This window comes from Ornithorhynchus anatinus, chromosome 2, assembly GCF_004115215.2.
Source record: "Ornithorhynchus anatinus isolate Pmale09 chromosome 2, mOrnAna1.pri.v4, whole genome shotgun sequence".
In the NCBI taxonomy this organism is placed as follows: Eukaryota; Metazoa; Chordata; class Mammalia; order Monotremata; family Ornithorhynchidae; genus Ornithorhynchus; species Ornithorhynchus anatinus.
The window spans coordinates 24,295,835-24,322,611 of NC_041729.1; the positions used below are offsets into that span (position 1 = coordinate 24,295,835).

General features: G+C 53.8%; 1 protein-coding gene across 4 annotated transcripts; it reads right to left on the bottom strand.

The window, feature by feature from the left end:
* Nucleotides 1-4,903: 4,903 nt before the first annotated feature.
* Nucleotides 4,904-24,468, bottom strand: TFAP4 (transcription factor AP-4). 4 transcript variants are annotated; one of them, XM_029082478.2, is made up of 7 exons: nucleotides 24,106-24,468; nucleotides 9,791-9,956; nucleotides 8,165-8,263; nucleotides 7,207-7,377; nucleotides 6,076-6,156; nucleotides 5,599-5,760; nucleotides 4,904-5,169 (listed from the first exon to the last, which is right to left on the bottom strand). In XM_029082478.2, exons 1-7 carry the CDS (start codon nucleotides 24,192-24,194, stop codon nucleotides 4,957-4,959), a joined length of 981 nt encoding a protein of 326 aa, XP_028938311.1. In that variant the 5' UTR covers nucleotides 24,195-24,468; the 3' UTR covers nucleotides 4,904-4,956. The 4 variants fall into 4 exon arrangements, with proteins under 4 accessions (XP_028938311.1, XP_028938304.1, XP_028938297.1 ...); XM_029082471.2 differs by having other exon boundaries at nucleotides 6,076-6,159; XM_029082464.2 differs by having other exon boundaries at nucleotides 4,905-5,169; nucleotides 6,076-6,213; nucleotides 24,106-24,467.
* Between the last annotated feature and the right edge of the window lie 2,309 nt (nucleotides 24,469-26,777).

A 26,777-nucleotide genomic window follows, 5' to 3' on the forward strand; every position in this document is an offset into this window, starting at 1 on the left:
AACATGGGAGGGAAAAGGAAAGGACCAGGAACCAAAACCAAGAAGAGAAGGGGCAGGGTTGCAGTCGGAATCCACATGGGGCAAGGATGAATTGTCTTGATCCTGATAAACAAATAATAATGATAACTGTAGTATTTGTTAAGCACTTACTTTGTGCCAGGCACTGTACTAAGTGCTGGGGTATATGCAGCCCAATCGGTTGGACAGAGTCCTTGTCCCACGTTAGGCTCATAGTCTCAATCCCCATTTTATAGACGAGAGAACTGAGGCACAGAGGAAGTGAAGCAACTTGCCAAAGGTCACTCAGCAGAGAAGTGGCAAAGCCGGGATTAAAACTTGGGTGCTTCTGACTCTCAGGATGGTGCTCTATCCATTACACCATGCTGCTTCTTTAAATCTGCATGAGGTACGGTTAATCTCCCACCCCTCCCACCCCTCCCCAAGGGAAATAACCCCAGCCTCTGCCCCTCCCTCTCCTGTCCACCTCCCTGCTAGGTTAGGAAGGGTCAGCCCAACTCGGAAAATCTTGATGTTGGGCCCTTCCATCCCCAGCCCCGCGTCAGCTCGCCCGCAGAAGAGCCAAAATATGTTGCTGACCCAGGGAGAAGCTGGAGGGACAGAAACCGGGTGCAGACATCCCCTTGCACTCCTAGGCCCAAGATAGGAGGGAGGAGCCCGGAGGAAGCGAGGTAGAATATGCCCTTCTGGAAGGACCAGGGGGCTGGAGCAAAGCCAGGGACCACCCTGCAGGGTGGAAGCAAAGGGGAGCAGAGAGAGTCAGGCCACAGTGCTCCTCCTGTCCGCCTCCCCACCCACCCCATTCCACCTCCCCCATCCCTGAGGAACAGGGAAGCAACGTGGCTTAGTGGAAGGAGCACGGGCTTAGGAGTCAGGGCATGGGTTCTAACCCCGGCTCTGCCACATGTCTGCTCTGTGACCTTGAGCAAGTCACTTCACTTCTCCTGGCCTCAGTTACCTCCTCTGTAAAGTGGAGATTAAGACCGTGAGCCCCATTTGGGACAGGGACTGTGTCCAACCTGATTTCCTTGCAACTACAGTGTTCAGAACAGTGCTTCACTTAAATACCACAATTATTATTATTATTTCTACTAGATACCAGCTTAGGGTAGAGCAAGCTGAGGTAGAGGCCCCGCTCCCAGGAGCAGTGCCACTCAGCCCCTGTCCCGGCTCCCCGTGGCTAGAGAAGCAGCATGGTGTAATGGATAGAGCACAGGACTGGGAGTCAGAGGTCATGGGTTCTAATCCCCATTCCACCACTTGCCTGCTGTGGGACCTTGGGCAGGTCACTTCACTTCTCTGGGCCTCAGTTACTTCACCTGTAAAATGGAAATTGAGACTGTGAATCCCGTGTGGGACAGAGACCATGTCCTACCTAATTTGCTTGTATCCACCCCAGTCCTTAGTACAGTGCCTGGCACACAGTGAGCATTTAACAAATACCACAATTATTATTATTACTCAGCCCGCAGGAGGCCTGCGTCAGCTGGTCCCATTGGAAGGGGCTGGAGGCTTGGATGGAGGCTGACTGAACCCCAGTGTCTTGTAGCTCAGAGGCACCCGCCATGTGCAGGGGGTCCCAGGCAAGGGACACACTGGCTTAGAGCCCAGGGGGATGAGGGTCTTCCTGAAGAAAACATTTCTGCTCAAGCAAGCCCAGCACACTTCTGTAAAACAGGACGTGTGGCCTCACCACAGTATGCCGTGTGCTTGGCATGGCATGTGTGACATCACATGCCTCCTGCTCTGATTCTCCCATTAGTGGTCACTCCAGCCCTGGGGCTCCTAATAGTAATGGCATTTGTTAAGCGCTTACTGGGGTAAATACAAGGTGGTCAGACTGGACACAGTCCCTATCCCACATGGGGCTCACAGTCTCATCCTCCTTTTACAGATACGGTAACCGAGGCACAGACAAAATTAAGTGACTTGCCCAAGGTCACATAACAGGTAGGTGGTAGAGCTGGGATTAGAACCCAGGTTCTCTGACTCCCAGGCCCATGTGCTTTCTCCTAGGCCACACTTCCCCTAGCTGGGCAAGGGAGTTTCTTCCCTGATCTTAATATCTAATAATAATATCTGTTAGTGCTTACTATGTGCCAAGCACTGAATTAAGCATTGGGGTAGATACAAGATTATCAGGTAGAACACAGTCCCTGTCCTACATGTGGCTCACAGTTTAGGGAGGAGGGGAAAACAGGTATCTTATCCCCAACTTTACAGATGAGGGAACTGAGGCCCAGACCAAAGTCACAGACCAGGCAAGTAGCAGAGCTGAGATTAATAATAGTGGTATTTGTTAAGTGCTTACTATGTGCCAGGCTATGTGCTAAGCACTGGGGTGGATACAAACAAATCAGGTTGGACACAGTCCCAGTCCCCATTATATAGATGAGGTAACTGAGGCACAGATAAGTGAAGTGAGTTGCACAGAGAAGTGAAGTGACTTGCTGGGTGACCTTGGACAACTCACTTCACTCATCTGTGCCTCAGTTACCCCATCTGTAAAATGAGGATTGAGAATGTGAGCCCCACATGGGACAGGGATCGTGTCCAACTTGATTTGCTTGTATCCATCCCAGTGCTTAGTAAAGTGCCTGGCACATAATAAGCCCTTACAAATACCATCGTCACTTCTCCATCGTAGTCCCCAGTATACAAGGTTTCTCAACAACACAACTATTTTGTTAGCAAAGAAATGACTGATCTAGAGGCCTGGACCGCACAGGCTACCTAAAAATGGAAGTTGCCCACGGGAGGAGCGAAGGCACTTGGGGGGTGGGGGGGTGAGGGGGGTGGTGTGTGTGTGTGTGTGTTTGAGACACACACACACACAGATAAACAAGGGGCGTGGGAGGAGGGGGAGAGGACAACTCACACTACAGGATGCCTCCTGAAGTCAGCTGTCCAGTGCTGAGGGATTGGCTTTCTGGATTCAAACCTCCTCCTGTCCCTCCCCTTTGATCCACCAACTCCTAGCAACTTGGAGCGGGGAGGGGCCCTCAGTTCTCCCATTTTTCTCTCCACCACCCCACCAGAAAGCAGCATGGCCTAAAAAGAAAAGAGCATAGGCCTGGGAGTGAGAGGACCAGGAGTCTAATCCCAACTCTGACATTTAGTTTCTGGGTGACCTCGGGCAAGTCATTTTTTTTTTTTAAAGGTATTCATTACACATTTACTATGTACCAGGCACTGTATTAAGCACTGGGGTAGATACTAACTAATCGGGTTGGACACAGTCCATATCCCACATAGGGCTAAGAAGTCTTCATCACCATTTTACAGATAACTGGGGCACAGAAAAGTGAAATGATTTGCTCAAGGTCACACAGCGGATAAGTGGAAGAGTCAAGATTAGAACCAAGGTCCTTCTGACTCCCAGGACTGTACTCTAGCCACTAGGCCATACTGCTTCTCTGGGTTTCAGTATCCTCAACGGTAAATGGGCATTTATTACCAAATTCTCTCTCCCCATTCGACTGGGAGCCTCAGGTGGGACAAGGACCATGACCAACCTGATTATCTTATATAATAATTGTGGTATTTGTTAAGATCTTACCATGTGCCAGGCACTGTACTAAGCGCTGGGGTAGATACCAGCAAATCAGGTTGGAGAGGGTTCCTGTCCCAAGTGGAGCTCACAGTCTTAATCCCCATTTTACAGATGAGGTAACTGAGGCACAGAGAAGTGACTTACCCAAGGTCACATAGCAGACAAATGGCGAAACTGGGATTACTCCAGCCCTTAGTACAGTGCTTGGCACATAGTAAGCGCTTAAATACCACAATGATTCTTCTTATTAGGAGTGCTGAGGGGAGTCTCAGCCTCCTCTCAGCCCTCCTTCCTGACCTCCAGGCCTCAGCAGATTGGGTCAAACGAAGGACCCATGCCGGTCCCTCCCTCCCCTCCCCTTCCCCGCTCGGGGCAGAGGGACTTCAGGACGCAGGAAGTCTAAAAAACAAAGTACAAACTTTATTTTGTTTCTTTACAAAGGCACAGAGGCCTCTTCGGTTTTTTTTTTTCACTTTCTTAACAAAATATAATAGCTTCTCCCGGAACACAAAGACCTCAAAATTGTAAAAAACAACAACAGACAAAACCAAAAAAAAAAAAGAAAAAAGAAAAAAAAGAAAACAAAAAACCCCAAAAACAAAACAAAACAAAAAAGACGGTTGTGGCTGGAGAAGGGGATCTGGGGGTGAAGGCCTAGGAAACTGGGGTGGAGTTAGGGGGTGGAGAAGAGGGGCAACTAACCCTAGTGCCGAGCAAGGCTGGGGGCGGGAACACCCAACACCCAAAGCAAGAAGCTCCACAGAGGCCGGGACCCCAAGAGCCGGCTCAGCCCGACCTGTCCCAAGGGCCCCAAACCCAGTTAAGTGCTTAAAGGGGGGAGGAGGGGGAAATCGAGGAAGGGAAGGGGGGGAATGGGCGAAGGGGGACAGAGAGGGAGTCAGTGTTCCCGGCCCAGGGGAGAGCAGGGCAGGGTGGGACGGGGGAAGGAACCTTTTTTTAAATTATATGGAAAACGATGGCTCGCAGGGGAAAGGGTGGGGGTGCCCAGCGGCGGGGGTGTGTGTGTGTGTGTGTGTGTGTCCCTCCTGCTGACCCAAGTCCCCCCTCCCGCTGCCAGACTCCCTCCCCGGCCCCTTTCCGCCCCACCTCGGGGACCCCTCCGGCTGCGTGGATGGCACAGCTCCCCCTGCCCCCGCCCCGGCCCCAGCCCGGCCCCCCAACCCGGTCTCCCCGCTGGGCGAGTTGGTATCGGTTTCTCTTAAAAGGCTGAGTTACAGTATTGAAAAAGAGGTCATAAAAGAGACCCAAATGACATTGTAATTTTTTAAAAATCTCTCATCAGAGCCCGCGTGCTCCTCCCTCCCTCCCCGCTGCAGCACTGCCCGGCCCGGCCCTGGGGTGTGGGGGAGGGGGCGCGAGGGGGGTCAGGGGAGCTCCGCTTCCCCGCCCAGGTCCTCCTTGCTCTGGTCCATGGCGTCGTCGCTGTCCTCGGGCTCGGAGGAGTCGGAGGCCGTGTCGGAGGCGGGGGCCTCGGCGCACGCCCGCCCCGGTTTGACAATCACGGCACGTCGCTGCTCCTCCTGCTCCTCCTGCCGCCGCTGCTTCTCGTGCTGCGTGCCCTCGATGTGCTGGATCGCCTGGCCGAGGGACACACACACACAGCTCCATCCAAGCCCCCAGCCTAGGAGTCTCCCATTCGCCATGAGGCTAGTCCTCCCCCCAGCCCAGCCTCCACCCAACTTGGACCCACGCAGCCCGATCCGCCGAGGCCCTCTGGCCCGGCCGTGCCAAAGTCGACCACTAATGAATTCGGATCCTGACCTTCACCCACAGGGTCTGGATCCAGGCCTGGCAACAGGGACAGGCGGCCCTGGACCCTTCCACCCTCCCCCTCCCCCGGGCATCGAGGCTGGGACTGTGGACGGTGGACATTACTGGAGCAGACTGACGTTACATAATGGTTAGCTGACTGTTTGGGATGCTGGAAGAGCCCCTCTCTCCCTCCCTCGCCATCAAGCACCTCCCTCCTCTTAGGAGACCAGGATCCCCACCCGTCCGCCTGTTACCTGCACGATGGTGTCCAGGTTCTGCCGGGAAGTGGAGACGGAGTTGATGACAGAGGAGGGACCCATGGTGACGACGTTGACGTGATGGGACGGTGGGGGTGGGGGGGCCGGCACAATCACCGTGGGGTGGTGGGTGGGTGCGGGCCCGTGGGTGGGCAGGAGCTGCGGGCCAGACGGAGTGTAGGGACCCTTAGACCTCCTGCCCACATTTCCCAAGCCCACCCACCGCCAGAAGGAGAAGGGAAAGCATCAAGCCTCACACCCCTCTCTCCCACCCCACTTTTCTCCTCTCTACAGTCAGTGAGGCCCCATGGCCTGGAGTGGGAGCTGGGCCGACTGGGACCCTCTGAGACAGCCAGTGAACCCACCCACCAGCCTCCTCCCCAGGGGCCAAGAGCACTGCCTCCACCTCACACCCAGCTCCTGCCGGGCAGGATAGGGTTGGGGGGACTGAGGTAAGCGGTCAGGCGCTCTCACCTGCGTCCGGAGCTGCTGCTCACGCTCCAGCTTCTCTTGGTGCAGCAATCTCACCTGCTCCTGCTGCTGCTGCAGCTGCACCTGCTGAGCGATCACCTTCAGCTTTTCAGGGTACATGTGGGCCTCCAGAGAGCGCACCTGCAGGCCATGGCGGGGGAGCCCGGCTCAGTGACTACGTAGGGGGCTCTAACCCCCAAAATCCAGTGACTTTCAGTCAACAGTCTTCTCCGCCCTGGACTCCTGCCCTGACAACAACCCTCTGCCCCGGTCCCCTAACCCCCACATCGCTCCAGCAGACCCCATCAATCCCCAGGGTGGCCCTGCAAACCTTACCTGTAGAGTAGGGTTTAAGACTTTGAGCCCCATATGGGACATGGACTGAGTCCAACCGGATTACTCTGTATCTACTCCATGCTTAGATCAGTGCCTGTCACATAGTAAGCACTTAAATACCACTTTTTTTAAAAAGTGCCTCATCACCCCAAAAAATAAATCAATAGTTGCCATTAATAATGATAATAATTCTAACTGTGCTATTTGATAAAGCGCTTATTGTGCATCAAGCACTGTATTCCTTGCTGGGGTAGATATAAGATAATCAGGTCCCCACAAGGGGCTCACAAGCTGAGTAGGAGGGAGAAGAGGCACTGAACCCCCATTTTTTAGATCAGGGTACTGAGGGCCAGTGGAAATTAAGTGACTCGAGCGACAAGGTCAACCAGCAGTTAAGTGGCAGAACGGGGATTAGAATCCAGGTCCTCTAACTCCCAGGCCCGTACTCCTTCCACTAAGCCACCCTGCTTCCTGTCGCTTACCAAGCCATCCTCCCCTCGCCCCCACCTGCCAGGAGGCTTAGGGAGATTAAAAAAAAAAACTACCAATAAGGAAATGATTTCTCACTCTAGGTCAAAGAACGAGCAAACTTTCAAAATTGCACTTAGGTGCTGAGAGACGCCTCTCCCCTCCCCACTGCCTGGAACCAGAGGACGCTCCCCTCAGGCTTCCACCAGAGGGCGCCAGAGGCCTGCAGGCGGCTGCACCGTTTCCCTCTGGCCACCAGAGGGCGCCGATCGGGGCCCGGCCGGCCACCCGCTGGCCTCCCCTCCTGGCCACCTTCCTGGCCACCCTCACCTGCTCCTCCAGCATCATGCGGACCGAGCGCTCCTTATCCAGCTGCTGCCGCAGCTCGATCATCTCCCGCCGCAAGTCCTCCGCCTTCTCGTCCTCCCAGATGTCCGGCGAGCCGATGCCTTCGTCCTTGTCCTCGGCCCGCCGCCGCTTGGGAGATGAGCCACTCAGCTCCTGGGGGCCCGACAGGGTGGAGGGTCAGGGGGTCCTCTAACACTTCCCCGGCTGGGGGGAGGTAAGGCTAGACTGCAGCTTTAGACTGTAAGGTCGTTGTGGGCCGCCAATACGTCTGGCAACTCGGTTATACCGTACTCTCCCAAGCGCTCAGAACGCATGCAGTAAGCGCTCAGTCGGTAAGCTGTGTGCAGAGCATTGCTCTAAGCGTTTGGGACAGTATAATACAACAGAGTTGGTAGACACGTTCCCTTACATGTGATTGATTAAAGCACCCATCCCTCAAGGAGCAGAGGACCGGGGGCTCCACCCCAAAGAGACCACCGATCCATGACTGCTGGGCAAGGGTTAATTGGCCAGAGATGGCACCTAGGTCCCCTGGGGTCTCCCAGCCAGCAGAGCCCCAGCCCATCTCTGCTTCAGGCCAGAGGAGAGCGGGGAGCCACCAGCACTGCAGAACACTGGGGAGGGGGCTGGTCGCTCCCCTTGTCCAAGTGCTTACTGCTAGCCCCTGGGCCTCTGGTGGGCCCTTTCTGCCCCACCACCACAGAGCCGAGGGTGCCTGGCCCCCACAGGGCCCTCCACACTCCCAGGTTGGCACTGGCAGTGAGGGATTCATTCATTAATTCATCCAATCGTATTTATCAAGCACTTACTGTGTGCAGAGCACTGTACTAAGCACTTGGGAGAGTACAATTTAAGAGACACATTCCCTGCCCACATTCTAGAGGGGGGAGACAAACATCAATACCATTACAGATATAATGGGAAGGGAGGGAACGGATACCTGAATGAAGCGCTTGAGCTGTGTGTTCTGCTGCAGTAGCCGAGTCTTTTCCTGCTCCAGAGAGAAGATGTACTCTGCCGTCTGTTGGAGGATGGCCGCCTGCCAGGATGGAGACAGCTTACAGCATAGGCCGGGCACCCCTGTCTGTCCAGCACTCCCCCCGCACCCCCCGCAGGCCCCAATGCACCCCCCAGCTCCCTCAGGGACCTGGCACACAAAAACCAAGTTCCCCGAGCCCCCTCTCCCAGCCCTTAGGGATGCAGTCCTTTCGCTAAAAGGGCTCCAGCTGTTGGCTTCAACATAATTGCTTACTGGCCTGGTTTTCATTTCCTGTTGAGATGCACAGAGGGTCCCCCCAGAGTCTCCTGTGCCAGGCTGGGCCGGCCACTCCCGCTCCAGGACTCCCATCAGCTTCCTCGCCTGCCTCCCCAGCCCCTGCCCACACTTCACTCCGATGCCCAGGTGGTTCTTGAGACATAGCCCTGCCATACGTCTCCCCACTCTGTTTTTCCTAATGGTATTTGTGAAGCACTTTTTAGGTGCCAGGCACTGTACTAAGCACTGGGGTAGATACAAGCTAATTAGGTGGGACACAGGCCCTGCCCCACATGGGGCTCACATCTTACCCCCATTTTGCAAATGAGGTAGCTGAGGCACAGAGAAGAAGTGATTTGTCCAGGGTCATGTAGCAGACAAGAGGCTGAGCCGGGACCAGAACACAGGCCCAGGCTCTTTCCGCTAGACGACGCTGTGACTCCTCACAAAACCTTCCTTGGCTGCCCATTCCTCTCCACATCAAGCCCAAATTCCCTAACCATGGGCTTTAAGGCACTTCATCAGCTATTCTCCCTCTTACTCACCCACTCTTTTCTCTCATTTCATTCTAGCTTGCACTCTCACTCTTCTGTGGTTCATCTTCCTCTTGTACCTCATTCTTGACTTCCCCACCTCCAACCCTTGGCTCACACCCTTCCTCCTGCCTTCGACGCCTCCAGAACAGAACTCTCCTCATTTTCAGAGGAGAGTGGGTCTTCCCTTTGATTTAATTGTTCTGCCCAATTACACCATCCCAACCATCTCCCCGGCACTTCTGCACTCTCTTTGCGAATAGTCTTTCCTGTTCCACTACTTTAAGCCCTTGTTCCTTCTGTCTTTGTCTCCTTCCACAAGATCGTGAGGGCAGGTGTGGTGGTTTGCTTTTTACAAAATGGTATTTGTTAAGCTCTTACTACATGCCAGGCACTGTACTGGGTGCTGGAATAGATACGAGGTAATCAGAATGGTCACAGTCCCTGTCCCATGTGTGGCTCACTGTCCCATTTTATAAAGGAGGTAACTGAGGCACAAAGAAGTGAAGTGATTTCCCTAAGGTTACATAGCTGACAAGTGGCAGAGCCAGGATTAGAATCCAGGTCCTTCTGACTCCCAGACCTGGGTTCTCTCCACCAGACCATTCTCGTCCTCTTCTAACTCTGGCATTTAGCGCCACGCTCTGCCCAGCAGGGGCTCAACAGACTGATAAAGTGGGCACATCTAGTCTTAGCTTCCATCTGGCCTGTTGCAGACCTGCTCTCCGATGCCTCCTGACAGGTTCCCCCCACCCCAGGAGGCGGGTCGGGGGCTCACCTTGCTGAGCTTCTCTCCATCCGTGTGGGGGATGAGGGTTTTCAAGGACTGGAAGCCAGCGTTGATGCTCTGCATGCGCCGCCGCTCGTTGCTGTTGGCAATCTCCCTGCGTATCCGCCGCTCCTGGTCCCGCTGGGTCTCCGGGGTGAGCGGGATGTTGGCCAGGCTGCAGGAGGAGAGGACAGGAGGCCAAGGGGTCAGCCAGTTCCACACAAGGTCGTTTTGTCCAAGCCCCTGTCTCCAGGCAGGCCCACACCAGGGCCCAACTCGGAAAAGGACTTTCTCCTCATCTCTCAGAAGGTGGCAGGTCAGAACCTCCTCACGAGGGCAGTCTTCCCAAGGTCTGACCCGAATCCCCACTGCTGCAACTGAACCCTCCTATCCCAGGCCCTGGAGGCTAGGGTGAGGCACCATCCATCAGGCTACACTAAAATAAGATTCCAGCTCTGAAACAGGGAACATACATTGGCAAGCCGCTGCTCAAAGTAACTATGAAGGGAACATCAACCCTAGATAATGTGACAGGAAGAGGAGCGAAACTCTCCTCTAATCCCCAGCCGCACCTCATTCCCCTCCTGGAACTTCCCTGCATGGTCCATCTGCTCTCCATACATAATAATAGTTGTTAATAGTAATAACAATGATGATGTTAGTATTCATTAAGTTGTGTCAAATGCTGTCTGAAACACTGGGATAGAAACAAATCATCGACTTGGTAACAGTGCATGTCCCACATGAGGCTCACAGTCTGAGGAAGAGGGAGAACAGGAATTGAATCCCCATTTTACAAATGAGGAAACTGAGCCACAGAGAAGTGAAGTGACTTGCCCACAGTCACCCAGGAGGCTAGCGGCAGAGGTGGCAGCAAAACCCAAATCCTCCGACTCCTCACTCCGGGCTCTTTCCCAGGACCTCGCTGCTCCTTGCCCCGAGACTGGGCCCAATATTCCCGGACCTCCAGGAAGTCCGGTCGTGTCCCTCAAGTCCACCTGCCCAGCTCTGGGATTGGCTGCACCTGGAGGGAAAGGGTCTTGCGCTAATAAGGATGTTTCCAGCCCTGAGAAGCCAAAGTCCCAGCATCCCTTACGGTCACTCGGCAATGAAAAGGCCAGGCCCAGGCCCAGGCCCAGGCCGGGGAGGGGAGGGGAGGGAGAGCGGGGAGGGGCTCTCTGGGGCGGAGGGCAGCTGGAAGCGGATGAGCCTGGCAGGCAGCAGGGGTTCCTCCCTCCTCTCGCCTCCTGCAGCCGAGACAACAGTCAGGAGCCAGTGAGTTCCTCTGCCACGGACACAGTGGGGACAGCATGTGTGTGGCCCGGGATGAGGGGGCCGGGCCCCACTCCTCCTCTGTTTGCCTCCCTCTTCGAGCCCCCTCCCACCCACCCCCACCCCCCAACTGATGGCTTCCAGATGCTGGGCTCCCAGCGGAGGCCGCCCCGCCCCACCCAAAGCCACAGCTCCCGCCTGCTTCCGGCCCAGCCCCCTCTCTGGGCTCCATCCTCCAGTGATCTGGCAGCTTGGCCAGGAGATCAGTTTCCAGACCGCATGCCTTGGGGGCCGGGGGAGCATCAGGGGGGAACGGGGGGTCTGAGCTGCCCACGGCCTCCTCTCCCCCTCTCCCCGGGGGCCCGACCCAATCTCTCCCTCTGGCCCTCTAGATATTGGGTACAAGTCCTACCCTTCACAACCACAGAGCTCGGGGGAGAAGAAGGGGTTAGGGTAGCTTCCCAGCAAGGTCACCCTGTGCGGAGTCCCCCCGCCCCCTTCCCGCAGCCAACTGGACCTAGGTCCCCCAAATTCATTTCATTGGAGCCCAATACTCCACACCCAACCTCCACCTCCAAATCCCACTGCACCCACTCAGAGCTCCTTAGACAGAGGCAGAGTTAGTGGACAGAAGCAGCATGGTGTAGTGGACAGAGCCCGGGCCTGGGAATCAGAAGGTCGTAGGTTCTAATCTCGGCTCCCCGACTTGTCTGCTGCATGACCCTGGGCAAGTCACTTCACTTCTCTGTGCTTCAGTTACCTCATCTATAAAATGGGGATTGAGACTGAGCCCTACGTGGGACAGGGACATATCAAACCCAATTTGCTTGTATCCACCTCAGAGCTTAGTACAGTGCCTAGCACAAGGTAAGTGTTTAATACCAGAATTATTATTATATTATTCTCCCACCCTCTTGAGGGCCAGAGAAGGGGCAGACCAGATAGATTGTAAGCTCGTTGAGGGTAGGGAATCTTTAGTGTTATACTGTACACTCCCAAGCACTTAGTACAGTGTTCTGCACACAGTAAGGCTCAATACAACTGACTGACCAATCAACCGAGGAGCGAGTTGGAGGCAGGACGGGACACGTGGGGATCTGGGATTAGAGCTCTCCTGGATGAGCGGGGAATGAGTCTACTAATATTGTGTTCTCCCAAGCGCTTAGTACAGTGCTCTGCACACAAATACGACTGAAAGGATGGGTCAAACAGACTCTAGTCCCAAGGGTGGACCGTCTTAAGCCTGAGTCCCCTGGCTCCCTCATTCCCAGCCCGGATCCTGACCAGAATCCTGTGGGGTGTGCTGATCCGGCATCCACCAAGCCCAAGGGGCAGCTCCTCAACTTCCCTGGACCCCTACTACAGAGGGCTGAAGTCCACTCAGGTGCTCAGTCCTCCCTGGCCAAGGACGCAGCCAGCCATGCACCAGATCTCTATCCCAACACATACCGGCTGCTCGATCAGCCGGCCCAACAACCTTCCCGGGCTCAGCCCTCGGACCCCCGCTGCCGCCAGGAGGAAAATCAATTCCTCTTTCTGGGTAACAGTGAGAGTTTCCACCCGGCATGGTCGCTCAAAGCCCAGTGTCCCCCGATTCCACACCCTCAGAATCAGCCAACGGACCAGTCAACGGCTCCACCCTCAAGGGGCACAAAGGGTTGCTGGGGGTAGAATCCGCCTTTTCGGACCACACACGCTTAGGACCCTGGAAGTGGCATCTTCCACAGGAAGCCCAGAGCCCTGATTCCAGGCAAATCCCCCACGGCTTTCTGGGCTAATTTGTTTAATCGTATTTATTGAGCACTTACTATGTGCAGAGCACTGTACTAAGTGTTGGGGACAGTACAATATAATACTAATAATATATTAATAAGCACCTAGTAAGATTTTGTTAAGTGCTTATTCAGTACCAGGCACTGTTCTAAGTGTTGGGATGGATACAAGCAAATCGGGTTGGACACAGTCCCTGTCCCACGTGGGACTCACAGTCTCAGTAACAGACACATTCCCTGCCCACAACCAGCTCAGAATCTAGAAGGGGAGACAGACCGTAAATAAATTACAGATAGGTACCTAAGTGCTGTGGGGCTGGGATGGGGAGGATGAATAAAGGGTGCAAGTCAGGGCAAAGCGGAAGGAAGTGGGAGAAGAGGAAATGGGGGCTTAGTCGGGGAAGGCCTCTTGGAGGAGAGGTGCCCTCAATAAGGCTTTGAAGGGGGGAAGAGTAAGCCCTCAATAAGGTTTTGTCTATCAGGAGAGAACCTGCACGGCCAGCTCGCCAGGCGGAGAAGTGGGAGATGGATAAGAGACAGGTTCTCTCTCTGCAACTGGGGCCCACATCACTCCTGAACCAGCCTAGGAAAGGGAAAACAAATTACACGGAGAAAAGCCCCAAATCTAATAACTTCTGTTTCTCCATGTTTACCCCAAAACCACCTCCTCACCCCTACAAAGATCCGAGCGCACCAAATGGGATGACGCTAGAGAGGGTGGTGGGTTCACTGGTGTCCCAACTAGACGGCCCACCTCCCCCCTCCTGGCCCACACGGGGCGTTTTCTTAATCTTGTGTCTAAAGACCAGGAAATTCCTGAATTCTGCCACATGTCCCTCACCTCTGAGCCGGGGTGGGGGAGGGGGGAGGGTCTCCTCTCCACTCCTCAAACCAACAGAAGCCGAAGCCCCGAACCAACAATTGGGAAGTGGGGGGTGGAACTATCTGAAAACGCTCTCCCCACCCACGAAGTGGACTCTTTTCCCCATCCTCCCCAACCCAGAGTGGAAGAGCCCCCCACCGGTCCCCCCCAGAGCTCTCCAGCCCCTTTGGCATGACCTCTCTCTGCCCCTGGCCAGTACCTGCCTCGCCCAGGGGAGGGGACTCAGCCAGAGAGGCCCAAAGAGACCTCCCCCAGCCACTGGCCTACAGAGGGCTTCTGTGCAGACTTGTCTCTGTGGGCTGTGGGGTGGAGGGGTGAGCTGAATGATGCCATTAAGCAATGTTTGACCAAAATCCCACCCCCACCTCAACCAAGTGACAGGGTGCCGGTGTGTGGGGGAAGGAAGGAGCTGGGATATTGGTGGCGGGAACAACCGCAGTTTCACCCAGCAGAGCTTGGGCTACAGGTGGCAGAAGCCTCTGCTCCCCAGCACCCCCAATGCCTCCCCCCCAGACTCCCAGCCAGCACATTACCCCCATCAGCACGCTGAGAAACGTGACCAAGTGGAAAGAGCCTGGGCCTGAAAATAAGAAGGACCTGGGTTCTAGTCCCCGTTTCACCCCCCGTCTGTTGTTTGACCTTGGGTAAGTCACCTCACTTCTCTGTGCCTCAGTTACCTCACCTGGAAAATGGGCATTGAGACTGTGAGCTCCTCATGGAAAAAGGACTGTGTCCATCCTGATTAGCTTATATCTACCCCAGCACTTAGAAGAGTGCCTGACATATAGTAAGTGCTTAACGAATGCCACTTAAAAAAACAACAAAGAAAACAGGCTCCCCCTGGCCAACATCCCCCCACCCAGAGACTTCCCCGGCCAGCTCGCTTTCCCAGCCAAGTTTCAGCCGCTCGTGGAAAGAGGCAGAAGGGATGTTGGCTGGAAAGGAAGGTCCAGTGACCTGGGGAGCTGCCCTGCTCCTGCCCTGCCCTGCTAAGGATTCTCCAGCTGCCTTTGTGCCTGGGGAGCCACCTCCCAGGGCTTCTGCTGGAGGCCTCTGGGGAAAAGCTTCACCGGTCATGCTGGCACCGCAACCAAAATGACAAGGCTGAAGGATCACTGCCTCCCCGACACCTCATCCTTCTCACCCCTACAGCACTCAAGGGCCAACTAGTATATACGCTAACACTGTCATTCATTCATTCAATCGTATTTACTGAGTGCTTACTTTGTGCAGAGCACTGTACTACGCACTCGGAATGTACAATTCGGCAACAGATAGAGGCAATCCCTACCCAATAACGGGCTTACAGTCTAAAAGGGGGATGACAGACAGCAAAATAAAACAAGTAGGCATCAATACTATTGTCAAAATAAATAAAAAGAATCACAGATATATATACACATCACTAATAAAGTAGAGTAATAAATAATATATACAAATATACACAAGTGCTGTGGGGAGGGGAAGAGGTAGAGCAGAGGGAGGGAGTAGGGGGATGGGGAGGGGAGGAGGGGCAGAGGGAAAGGGAGGACTCAGTCTGTGTCCTTAGCATTGGGGAAGATGCGATAAAATCAGGTCAGACACTGACCCTATCCTACTAGGGGCTCACTGTCTGAGGAGAATGGGGATTTCATTCTCATTTTATAGACAAGAAAACTGAAGGACAGAGCAGTTAAGCAACTTGCCCAAGGTTGCACAGCAGGTAAGTGGCAGAGCCGGGACTAGAACTCAGGTTGGCTCTCAGCCCCAAGCTCTTCTCACCAGGGCCATGTGGGTTTGGCAATTCCGTCCAAGTCCAGGTCTGCAGGGAAAAAAACAGGCAAGGACTCGCCCCCACAGCCCCGAGGGACCCCAGGCTGGTTCCTTTCCCTTTCCTTTCTAAGAAGGAATCTCTCAGGGGCCTTTCTCCCCGGGGCAAAGCCCAGGGAGGTGGCTCCCCGGGCACAAAGGCAGCTGGAGAACCCTTAGTGGGGCAGGGACAGAGTTCAGGGGCAGGGCAGGGCAGGGGCAGGAGCAGGGCAGCTCCCCAGGGAGGAGCTGACAAAGCTATCATACCCACTTCCTCCTCCCATTCTCCCATTTCAGAAGCCAGAACCGATGTGTAGGCCGGTGAGGGGGAGGGGGACGCCTGCTCCAGCCTTCATTTTTTCTTTTATTGTATTTGTTAAAAGCTTACTACGTGCCAGGCACTGTTCTAAGCGCTGGGATAGATGTTGTTTTGTACTCTCCCAAGTGCTAAGTACATACGATTGAACGAATACAAGGTAATCGGGTTGGATACAGTCCATACCCCACGTGGGGCTCTTAGTCTTAATTCTCGTTTTACAGATGAGGTAACTGAGGCAAAGAGAAGTTAAATGACTTGCGCAAGGTCACACAGCAGACCAGTGGCAGAGCCGGTAATAGAACTCAGGTCCTTCTCACTCCCAGGCTTGTGCTTTATCCACTTGACCACACTGCTTCTCACCATTGGCTGGGAACATGTCTATCAACTCTGCTGTACTGAACTCTGCACACAGTAAGCACTTGGTAATCGAATGATTTTGCCATCCTTCCTTAAGACACAAAGCGGACCCAAGGACTTCCAGCTTAAAGAGCTGAAATGTTTGCTAAGCAGAAGTGGCGAGGCCTATTGGAAAGAGCAGGCGCCTGGGAGTCAGAGAATCTGGGTTCTAATCCCAGGCCCTGCACTTGCCTATGTGACCTTGGGAAAGTCACTTCACTTCTCTGTGCCTCGGTTCCCTCGTCCGGCAAAATGGGGATCCAAAACTTGTTCTCCCTCAGACTGTGAGCTCCAGGTGGGACCTGATTATCTTCAATCTACCCCAGTGCTTGACACATAGTAAGCACTTAAATACCACAATTATTTTCAGGATGTGAGCTCCTGAGGGCAGGGATTGTGCAGAACAATACTGGGGTGGGGTTTGAGCTGGGGTTGGAGAGTCCGAGCTCCACTGCTTGCCTTCTCTGTGTGACCTTGAGCAAATCATTTCACTTTCCTGGGCCTCCTTTTCCTCAACTGAAAAATGAGAAATACCTGCTCTCCCTCCCACTTAGACTAGGAGTCCCACGTGGGACGGGAACTCTGTCCAATCTGATGATCCTGTTATCTGCCCCAGTGTTTAACCCAGTGCTTGGCAGATAGTAAGCACTTAAATACCACAAAATTAATGTACTGCCCCAAGCACTTAGTACAGTGCTCTTTACAGGGCAGTACTCAATAAATGCTATTGATTGACTGCTGGACGTCGAGACTTCCAATCTGGCAGTCACAGACTCACTGAGTAACCAACCCCAGGCTGGGGAAAGTCTTGTGCTCCCGACCTGACCTCAGGACACCCCATCTGAGTCACCCCTGGAGCCAGGGGCTACAGAAAGGCAGAAAACACCACAGGCTCCCTCCCACTCCTCTACCCCTCGGGCCAAGCCACAGGAAGGCGGCATATTGTTCTTCAGTGGCCTTCTCTCCATCAAAGGTATTTGTTAAGTACTTACTATGCGACAGGCACTGTACTAAGCGCTGGGGTAGATATAAATTCATCGGGTTCCCTGCCCCACATGGGGCTCACAGTCTTAATCCCCATTTTACAGACGAGTAACTGAAGCACAGAAGTGAAGTGACTTGGCCTAAGGTCGTACAGCAGACAAGTAGCGGAGCTGTGGTTAGAACCCAGAGACTTCTGACTCCAAGGCCCATGCTCCATCCACTAGGCCAAGCTACTTCTCTAAATCGTTTAACTTTTCAGTGCCTCAGTTACCTCATCTGTAAAATGGGGATTAAAACCATGCGCCCCACGTAGGACAACCGGATTACCTTGTATCTATCCCAGTGCCTAGTACAGTGCTGGCATATGCTTAATACTATTTAAAAAAAAAAAGTGTGATGTTCGAAGTCACATAGCAGATATGTGGCAGAGCTGGGATTAGAACCCAGATCCTTCTGCAGATCACCGTACTAAGTCCTTGGGAGAATACAATAAAAGTAGACAGGATCTTGCCCTCAAGGAGCTTACAATTTATCAGGGGAGACAAACATTAAATTACAGGAAGGGGAAGAGTATCACCAAATTCAGTAAAGGCTTCACCAATCAATGAGATTAACTGAGTGCTTAATACTGTATATGGAGCACTGTACTAAGCACTGGAGAGAATTCAATACAACTGAACTCACAAAGAAGCCTGGTGGGCAGGGTAGGTTCAGACCCTTCCCCACCCAGGAGCAGAGCAAGACTGCAATGCTTAGTACAGTGCCTGGCATACAGTACACCCTTAACAAATACCATTAAAAATAAAAAGTGTGACATTTGAAGTCACATAGTAGATATGTGGCAGAGCTGGGATTAGAACCCAGATCTTTCTGCAAATCACCATACTAAACCCTTGGGAGAATAACAAAATGAGGAGTGACTTCCCCCAGCATAACCCTGCCCTATGGTCAAGGGAGGAAGAGCCTCCCTTCTCTCCCCACTTCAACTACGGTCTCAAGTGGCCCGGCCTGCTCCCTGCCCAAGGACATCTCCCCCACAATTTTTTGTGGCATTTGCACCTACCATGTGCCAAATACTGGGGTAAACACAAGCTAATCGGGTTGGACCCATTCAACATGGGAAGCAGAATGGCATAATGGGGAAGCAGCATGGTATAGTGGATCTACACAGGCCTGGGAGTCAGAAGTTCATGGGTCCTAATCCCGGCTCTGCGGCCTTGGGCAAGTCACTTAACTTCTCTGGGCCTCTGTTACCTCAGCTGTAAAATGGGTAGTGAGACTGTGAGCCCCACGTGGGACAGGGACTGTGTCCAAACCCGATTTGCTTGTAACCACACCAGCGCTTAGTACAGTCTTGGCGCATAGTAAGCACTTAACAAGTACCACAATCTTTATTCTATGCTGTGTCCCACATGGGGCTCACAGTCTTAATCCCCATTTTAGAGTTGAGGTAACTGAGGCACAGAGGTTAAGTGACTTGCCCAAGGTTTTGCAGCAGGCAGCTGGCAGAGCAGGGATTAGAACCCAAATCCTTCTGACTCCCGGGCCTGTGCTCTATCCAGTAGGTCACACTCTACTCCCCCTCAAGACGGTAAGCTCACTGTGGACAGGGAATGCGTCTACCAATCCTGTTACACTGTACTCTCCCACACACTTTCTACAGTGCGCTGCACACAATAAGTGCTCAATAAATATATGATGGAGCGATTGCTTCTCTGTTCTTCCGGCCCTTCCAACTCTTCCCCCTCTTCTTCACCGTTCATCCATTTAGAGAACCATTCTTCTTTGGAAGCTTGGCCTAGTGGATAGAGCATGGGTCTGGGAGTCATAAGGACCTGGGTTCTAATCCCACCTCAAATCACAACTGTCTGCTGTGTGACCTTGGGCCAGTCACTTCACTTATCTGTGCCTCAGTTACTTCATCTGTAAAATGGGGATCAAGACTGTGAGCCCCATGAGGGACATGGATTGTGTCCAACCTGATTGGCTTGTATCTATCCCAGCGCTTATATCACATTGAGCTTGATAAATACCATCATAATTATTAAGTTCATCCTACTGTTTCAGTTCAACAGCTCCTGTACTCAATTGCCACAAAACTATTTCAACTTCCAATCCTGGGCTGGGCGCTCCAGCCCAGTTCAGAAGGGCCTCCATCCTAGGACCGTAACTCACTTCTCCCCAGATTCCCTCAACGGGCTGCACTGCGCACACGGCCAGAATGAGAAAACTCCTGAATCCTACCAGACCAATTCAAACTTGAGGGCGAGAAGAAGGTCGTTCTACCTGTACTGCACTGGCCAACCACCAAAGGAAGCCAAAAATCTCAGAATCCTATTCTGATTGGTCAGCTCTGAGGACAGGAGACTGAGGCAGAGAGATGGGAAGGGGCTGGCAGAGGCTACTCAGCAATTCAGAAGCAGACCTGAAAACAGGACCTAGTGAATCAGTCACCCAGAGGAAAATCATTTAGAATCAGAGAGCTAAAAACTGCTGGGGCTACTAATCTCTTTGCCTTCAGACAGGACACTGCACCAGGCCAACGGTTACATATCCTATTTTTCAAAAGACTTGCACACTGCTTTGTTCTCCAGCCCATTTCAATATTGAGTTACTCTACATCTAACCTAACCCCCGTCTGCTTTCTTAGTGGAGACTCTCTGTGCCCCATCTTATGTGAATCAATCATGCAAAGGTATTTATTGAGAGTTTACTGAATGCAGATCATTCTAATAGGCACTTGGTAGAGTACAATACAACAGAGTTGGTAGACACATTCCCTACTAATAACAATAAATAATTGGGGTATTTGCTAAACACTCTCACTCTAGGTCAAGCACTAAGTGCTGGGGTAGATAGAAGATAATAAGGTTCGCATGGGGCCCCCTGTCTAAGTAGGAGAACAGATTTTTAATCCCCACGAAGCAGATGAGGGAACTGAGGCACCGAGAAATTATGTGACTTGTCCAAGGTCACAAAGCAGGTAAGTGGCAGAGCTGGAATCAGAAGCCTCGTCCTTTGACTCCCAGGCAAGTGCTCTTTCCATTAGGCCACAATGCTTCTCTAAATAACCCTTTCCCCATTTGAAAGTTACAAAAGTTACTTGGGCCCGCGAGACTCATGTGGCACTGGGATTGTGTCCGACCTGATTAACCTGTATCCACTGCAGCTCTTTAGTACTTAACCAATACCATTAAAAAAAATAAGCAGGCAATAGCTCACATTCTGGAACAGAAACACCTTTGTTGGAGCACTGGGTCTGTAGCATCACTTACTATCTATCCCACAATCATGAAGGTCAGGCTAGCTGTAATTAACAGCCAAAGAACAGAGGCAGACCCTGGGAGAAGAGGAAGCGCTAATACCAGGGTGGGAGGTCCCAATCAGCTCAAGAGACGGAGCCCTAGCTTCCAGTCTAGGGAGCCACCAGCCCAGAGGCAGCTTGGAGAAACACCCCTTTAATAATAATAACTGTGGTATCTGTTAAGCATTTACTACTTGCCAGGCACTGTACTAAGCGCTGAGGTGGGTACAAGCTAATCGGATTGGACACAGTCCCTGCCCCAAACTGGGCTCACTGTCTTAATACCAATTTACAGGTGAGGAACTAAGGCCCAGATTGCCCCAGATCACTCAACAGATATGCGGCGGAGTCGGGATTGGAATCCAGGTCTTTCTGACTCCCAGGCCGGTGCTCTATACACTAAGTCATTTACCAATCAATATCCCTCTCCCTAAAAGCCCTCCATCCAGCCCCAGACCAGCTGAATTCTAGGGTGGCCATTCGTACGGCTTTCAGCAAGTCCATACTCTTGTTTTGTTTGGAGAGGTTAGCGCTCACTGTATCTCGTTCTTGACTCTCCCAACCCCAACCCCTGCCCCGTGCCCTCCAAATCCGACCAAAATTCCCCCAATCTTCAAAGGCCTCCTGAAATCACATCTCCTCCAGGAGGCCTTCCTCCACTAAATTTCTACTCTCTTTAGGCTATATCCCCAACTGCCACCTAGACTTTTGGGAACTCATCACCTCCCACAGCACTTTTGCACGTATCCTATTTCTTAACCACTCGCTCTTGTTCATATCCCCTTTCCTACCTGTAAATTAATAGAGCATCTGTTTCTCCTGATAGATTGCAAGCTCCAAGGACAGAGATCATGACTACCAACTCTGAGTTCTAGCGTGGCGTAGCGGATCGAACACGAGCCTCTGAATCAGAGGTCACAGATTCTAATCCCGGATCCGCCACTTATCTGCTGGGTGGCCTTGGGCAAGTTACTTCACTTCTTCCTGCCTCAGTTACCTCATCTGTAAAATGGGTATTAAGACTGTGAGCCCCATGTGGGACAGGGACTGGGTCCAACCTGATTTGCTGGTATCCAACCCAGCACGTGGAACAGTGCCTGGCACATTGCAAGCGCTTAAATACCACAATTATTATTAGTATTATTGTACTTTCCCAAGAAATCAATCAGTGGTATTTTATTGAAACCTTACTGTGTCTGCTTAGTACAGTGCTCAGTACACGCAGAGGAGTTGCTAAATACATGGTATTAGTTGACTAGGATGGAGTCGGGACACTGATGCTCAGTGTTCTTCAGTGCCAACAGTGGGTATGCTAGCAAGCCCCCAGGCAATCTCACCAGTCTCAAGGGTGCACCAGTTCGCAAGGGTGCACCCGGGCCTCCACTTTGGTGAGCTGAACTTGGGGCCAGAGCCACTGCCTGACTTTGAACTTAGGCTGAGCTGAGGAAGGGGCTTGTGGAGTCACTTCAATGTCCCCCATCCCCGAGAGCAGCTCAGGAAGTTTTCCTCCCTTCCTCTTTGGTCTTTTCAACCCCATCCCCACTGTCCTCGGGAGGGGAAGCGTCCAATTTCGGGGATCCAGATGGTATCGGGGTGTGCTGGGGAACAAAATCTCTGCGATGTGCAGGTAGCCCATCAATGGGCAGGGATTATTTCTGTTGCCGAATTGTACATTCCAAGCACTCAGTACAGTCCTCTGCACATAGTAAGCGCTCAATAAATACTATTGAATGAGGGGGGGCAACCCCCTGTCCGTCCCTCTCTCCCCTTCCAGGGCCTCCAGCCTTCCCAGGCCCACTTGTGCCGCAGGGCGGGCAGCCGCAGCCACATGGCTGCATAGGACTCCAAGCCCACAACTCGGGACACCGGAGTCCTGCACCGATCCCACTGGCCGAGAGCCCAATTAATGGTATTTGCTGAACGCTTACTAGGTGCACTGCATTACACTGAGCGTTTGGGAGAGCCCAGGAAGCCAGGGAGGCCCACGAACCTCCCCCCACCTCCCATCCAAATCTCCCACTGAGTTTCGGGGGTGCCTCAGCATTGGTCTCGGAGAGGGGAGGGCATTCCCCCGGGGTCCCCCCATGCCCAACGGTCGGTGGGCAAGGCCTCCCCGAATCGCTCCAAGCAGGGAGTCTGAGCAAGCAAGTCTCCCCGGTCACCCCAAATCCTGGGAGTGAGACCCCGGCCTGCTGAGCAGCGTGGCTCCGTGGCAAGAGGCCGAGCCTGGGAGTCAGAGGTCACGAGTTCTAATCCCGGCTCCCCCGCTTGTCAGCTGGGTGACTTTGGGCAAGTCCCTTCGCTTACTCTGGGCCTCAGTTCCCTCCTCTTTAAAACGGGGACGAAGCCGGGGAGCCCCACGTGGGACGGCCTGATGACCTTGCATCTCCCCCCCGGCGCTTCGAAGAGTGCTCTGCACACCGCAGGCGCTTCGCAAAGACCCTCAGCAGCGGTGCTATCTGCTGGGCGCCTACCACGTGCACTGCTGGAGTACCAGGGAATTCACGGCCAGGTTCCCCGCCCCTCCAGCTTTCGCCGGCTGGCTGGGGTGAGGGGGAACGGGGAGGGGAGGTCTGGCCCGGAGCCTCGAGGCTGGCCAAGGGCCCTGGTGGCCACCCGGCCTCGCCACGCTTTGTGCCCCAAGCGTGGTCCTGGTTGGCCTCCATCTCCCAGCATGCCGCGCGGGCCCGGCGGGAACTACAACTCCCAGGGGTCCGCGCGCGGGAGATCCGCCTACTCGACGAGGGCTGCAGAGTCACGTCCAGGCCTTTGGGGGAAAACACCGCCATCCTCTCCCTTTAACGCCGCCCCAAAGGGCCTGGGGGGCAAGGGAGGGTCGGGTCGGGCCGGTCCGAGGCCTCCCCGCCCGGCCGGGGGCCTTCCCCAGCCCGCCCGGCCGCCGGCGGGGCGACGGGGGCGGCGGCAGCATGGCTGCATTGTAACCTCCCGCGCGCCGACCGACGGCGCACAACCATCCCCCTCTCCCCCCTTTCCCCTCCCCCCACCTCCCTCCCTTTAACGCGCCCGCCGTCTTTCCGGGGACAAGCTCCGGCCCCGGAGGAGGGGAAAGGGAGGAGGAGGAGGAAGGAGGAGGAAGCGGCCGGGGGGGGGGGGGGAGGGGGAAGAAGGCGACCAGCCCCACGCCAAGCATGGCCGGGGCTGCTGCAGAACCACGTGGGTCTGTTTGCAATTTACAAACGTCGCGGCTCCCTCGCTTTGCAACAGACAAAAAAAAAAAAGAAAGTAGCGGGGGGAGGCCCCGGGGGGGGGGGGGGGGCACCCCCGGTTGCGCATTTCGATCCAGCAGCAGCAGCCCCCCGTTCCCAGCGGCGGCGGGAGCACGCGGTGCAAGCAGCCCCCCTCGCCTCCGGCCGCCAAGAAAGGACAGGGGGGCCGCCGGTTGAAGATGCCGTCCCATGCACACACGTACACCCATGCACACCCATGCACACATGCGTATACACCCACCCACCCCCGTACACACATGCCCCCCCCCCCCACGCACATGCTCCCGAGCAGGCTGGTTGGAAGTCGCCATGGGGGTGGGGGGAGAGAGAAAAAGCAAGAAAGAGAAAAACAAAGCCAAAAAAATAAATTCGTACACACCTACAGAGCCCTCCTATCACTTCTTTCTCTGTTTTCCTGAAATGTTGCAAAGAGGGCACCTTCTGAGCGGGCACCATGAAATACTCCATAGCGAGCTGCCCCCCCCCACCAGTCCCCCTCTCCTCCTCCTCTTTAAAAAGCCAAAGTCCGCGGGTCTCCGGGTCGGAACGATGCTTTGGGCGGAATAAAACGAAAAATCAAATCGGAGGCCGGTCCCGGGTGGTGGAGGGAGGTCTCGCTCTCCGGTCTGGCTCCCAGTGCGTGTGTGTATGTGTGTGTGTGTTTGCAGCTGATCAGATGTCTGTTTCAAGGCGGGAAACAGCTGGTGAAAACTCAGCACTCCCCCGGCCTCCTTCCGCGGAGTAAGGAATTGCATGTAAACAAAGGACTATTTGCAGGGCCTGCAAGACGGAGGGGAGTCGAGGGGGTGGGGGAGTGGGATTTGGGGGCGGGGGGGTGGAGGCCGCCCTCCCCCTTTTGGGGGGTCGGGGGCTGGGGGTCAGTTGGAGAGGGAGGGATGTGAATGGAGATGGGCCGGAGGTGGAAGGGGGGAAGCTGCATGCGCCACTATGGGGTGATGAGGTCCATCAGCTGACAGGTTGGCAAGCTTTGCAAAAAAAAAAAAAAAATCCCCAGCAACTGAGAGAAAACCAGCTCGCCACCGAAAAGCCACGGGGCCGAGAGGACCTGCTGAGGTGGGAGAGTGGGGGGGCATTTTAGGGCCTGCATCTTGGCTCAGGAAAGGGGAAGTGGAGTGGGGGTGAACAGCTCCTTTCTCTTTTGCAGGAGCAGCACGAAAAGCATCTTGTCCTATCGCAATAGACCCAGAAGAGTGGGCCCCGGCGAGCTTCCTCGGAGAGGAGGGCCCCTTGGAAACTCGCATCCTAACAGCCGCTTTCCACCCGTAGCGGTGCCTACTACAGAGCCTCCGTATCTTCGGACCTGGTCATCCCGAGGTTGGAATTCCGAAAAGAGAGCTCCAGCCAGCGGAGGGATGCTGAAGAAATCACTCGGGTCGTGCTGGTTTGATATGTGCACGTGTACCGAACACCCGTGGGTCTCCTGGCACCCGGTTGGGGAGGGTGGAGGTTACAGTTTGAGGAGGGAAGAGTGTTTTGGGGGGGAAAGGTTGTCTTTTTTCAAAACAGCTGCAAGTCTGCCGGGGAGGCATTCAAAGGGGAGTCAGCCAGGTTGTGGGGGGAAGAGCCCCGGACGGGGAACGGGGAAGTCCTGGGTCCTATTTCTCATTCTACCGTTAGCTGTGTGACCTTGCAAAAGTCACTTGACCTCCCTTAAGCCTCCGTTATTCGCTTTAAACAATAGGGAGAAGACCAGGCCCTGGTGCCTGGGAGGATGAGAGTAGAAGAGCTGTTTCCTGCCATTATTTCTAGATGAGCCTTGAGGGAGTTGTAAGTGGGAGGAGGTGGAAGAGTTACACACAGTCAGGGAGGGGGCATCTTGGCAGGACTGTCTGCATGGTTCGGGCAGCTGGAGCAGCATGGTTTAGTGGAAAAGGCGTGGGCCTAGGAGTTGGAGGACCTGGGTGCTAATCCTGCCCTACCACTTGTCTGCTCCATGACCTTGGGCAGACTCTTAAGTGCCTCAGTTTCATCTGTAAAATGAGGAGTAAGCGCCTTAGGCAGGTCACTTCTCTGGGCCTCTGTTACCTCACCTGTAAAATGGGGATTAAGACCGAGTCCCATGTGGGACATGGACTGTGTACAATCCATATCTACCCCAGCGCTTAGTATAGTGCATGGCACATAGTAAGCATTTAAAATTATACCTGCTCTCCTTCCTACTTGAACTGTGAGCCCAGTGAGGGACAGGGACTGTGTCCAACTTGATCATCTTATTATCTACACCAGAACCTAGTACAGTGCTTGGTACATAATAACCACTTAACAAATATAATTACCATGATTATTATCTCTAGCACTCAGGGACTCCTGATATCAGTGTGCACCACTTAAATATTATTATTGTCTTTATTAAGCACTTACTATCTGTCGAGCACTGTCCTAAGTGCTGAGATAGGTACAAGTTAGGTTGGACACAGTCCCTGTCCCTCATGGGGCTCGCAATCTAAATAGGAGGGAATAGGATATAGGATTTAATCCCCGTTTTGCAGTTGAAGAACCTGAGCCAAAGAGAAGTTAGGTGACTTGTCCAAGGCCACATAGCAAGCCATAGGGAGAGCCAGGATTAGAACCCAGGTCCTCTGACTCCCCGGCCCTGGTTGCTTCCACTCAGCCACTCTCTTCTCATTAAGCGTCCTTGGGAAGGAGAGATGGTATATCCGTATTCGTTGGCTGGTTTGACGTACTTCCTGGGAGAGGGTGTTTCTCTGCCCCAATCCTGGGTGATGGGGGTTCTGAATTCTATCCCCTCATCATCATCAGTTGCATTTATTGAGCACTCACTATGGGCAGAGCACTATACTAAGTGCTTTGCAGAGTACAGTACAACAGAATCTCTTTGGACCCTGCTCATGGATGAGACCTCAGACACAAGACCCCAGGTAGGAGGGGTTGGGGAAGCTGGTACCAGTACTGCCCATCATAGCCAGCGTGGCTCAGTGGAAAGAGCACGGGCTTTGGAGTCAGAGGTCATGGGTTTGAATCCCGGCTCTGCCACTTGTCACCTCTGTGACTGTGGGCAAGTCACTTCAC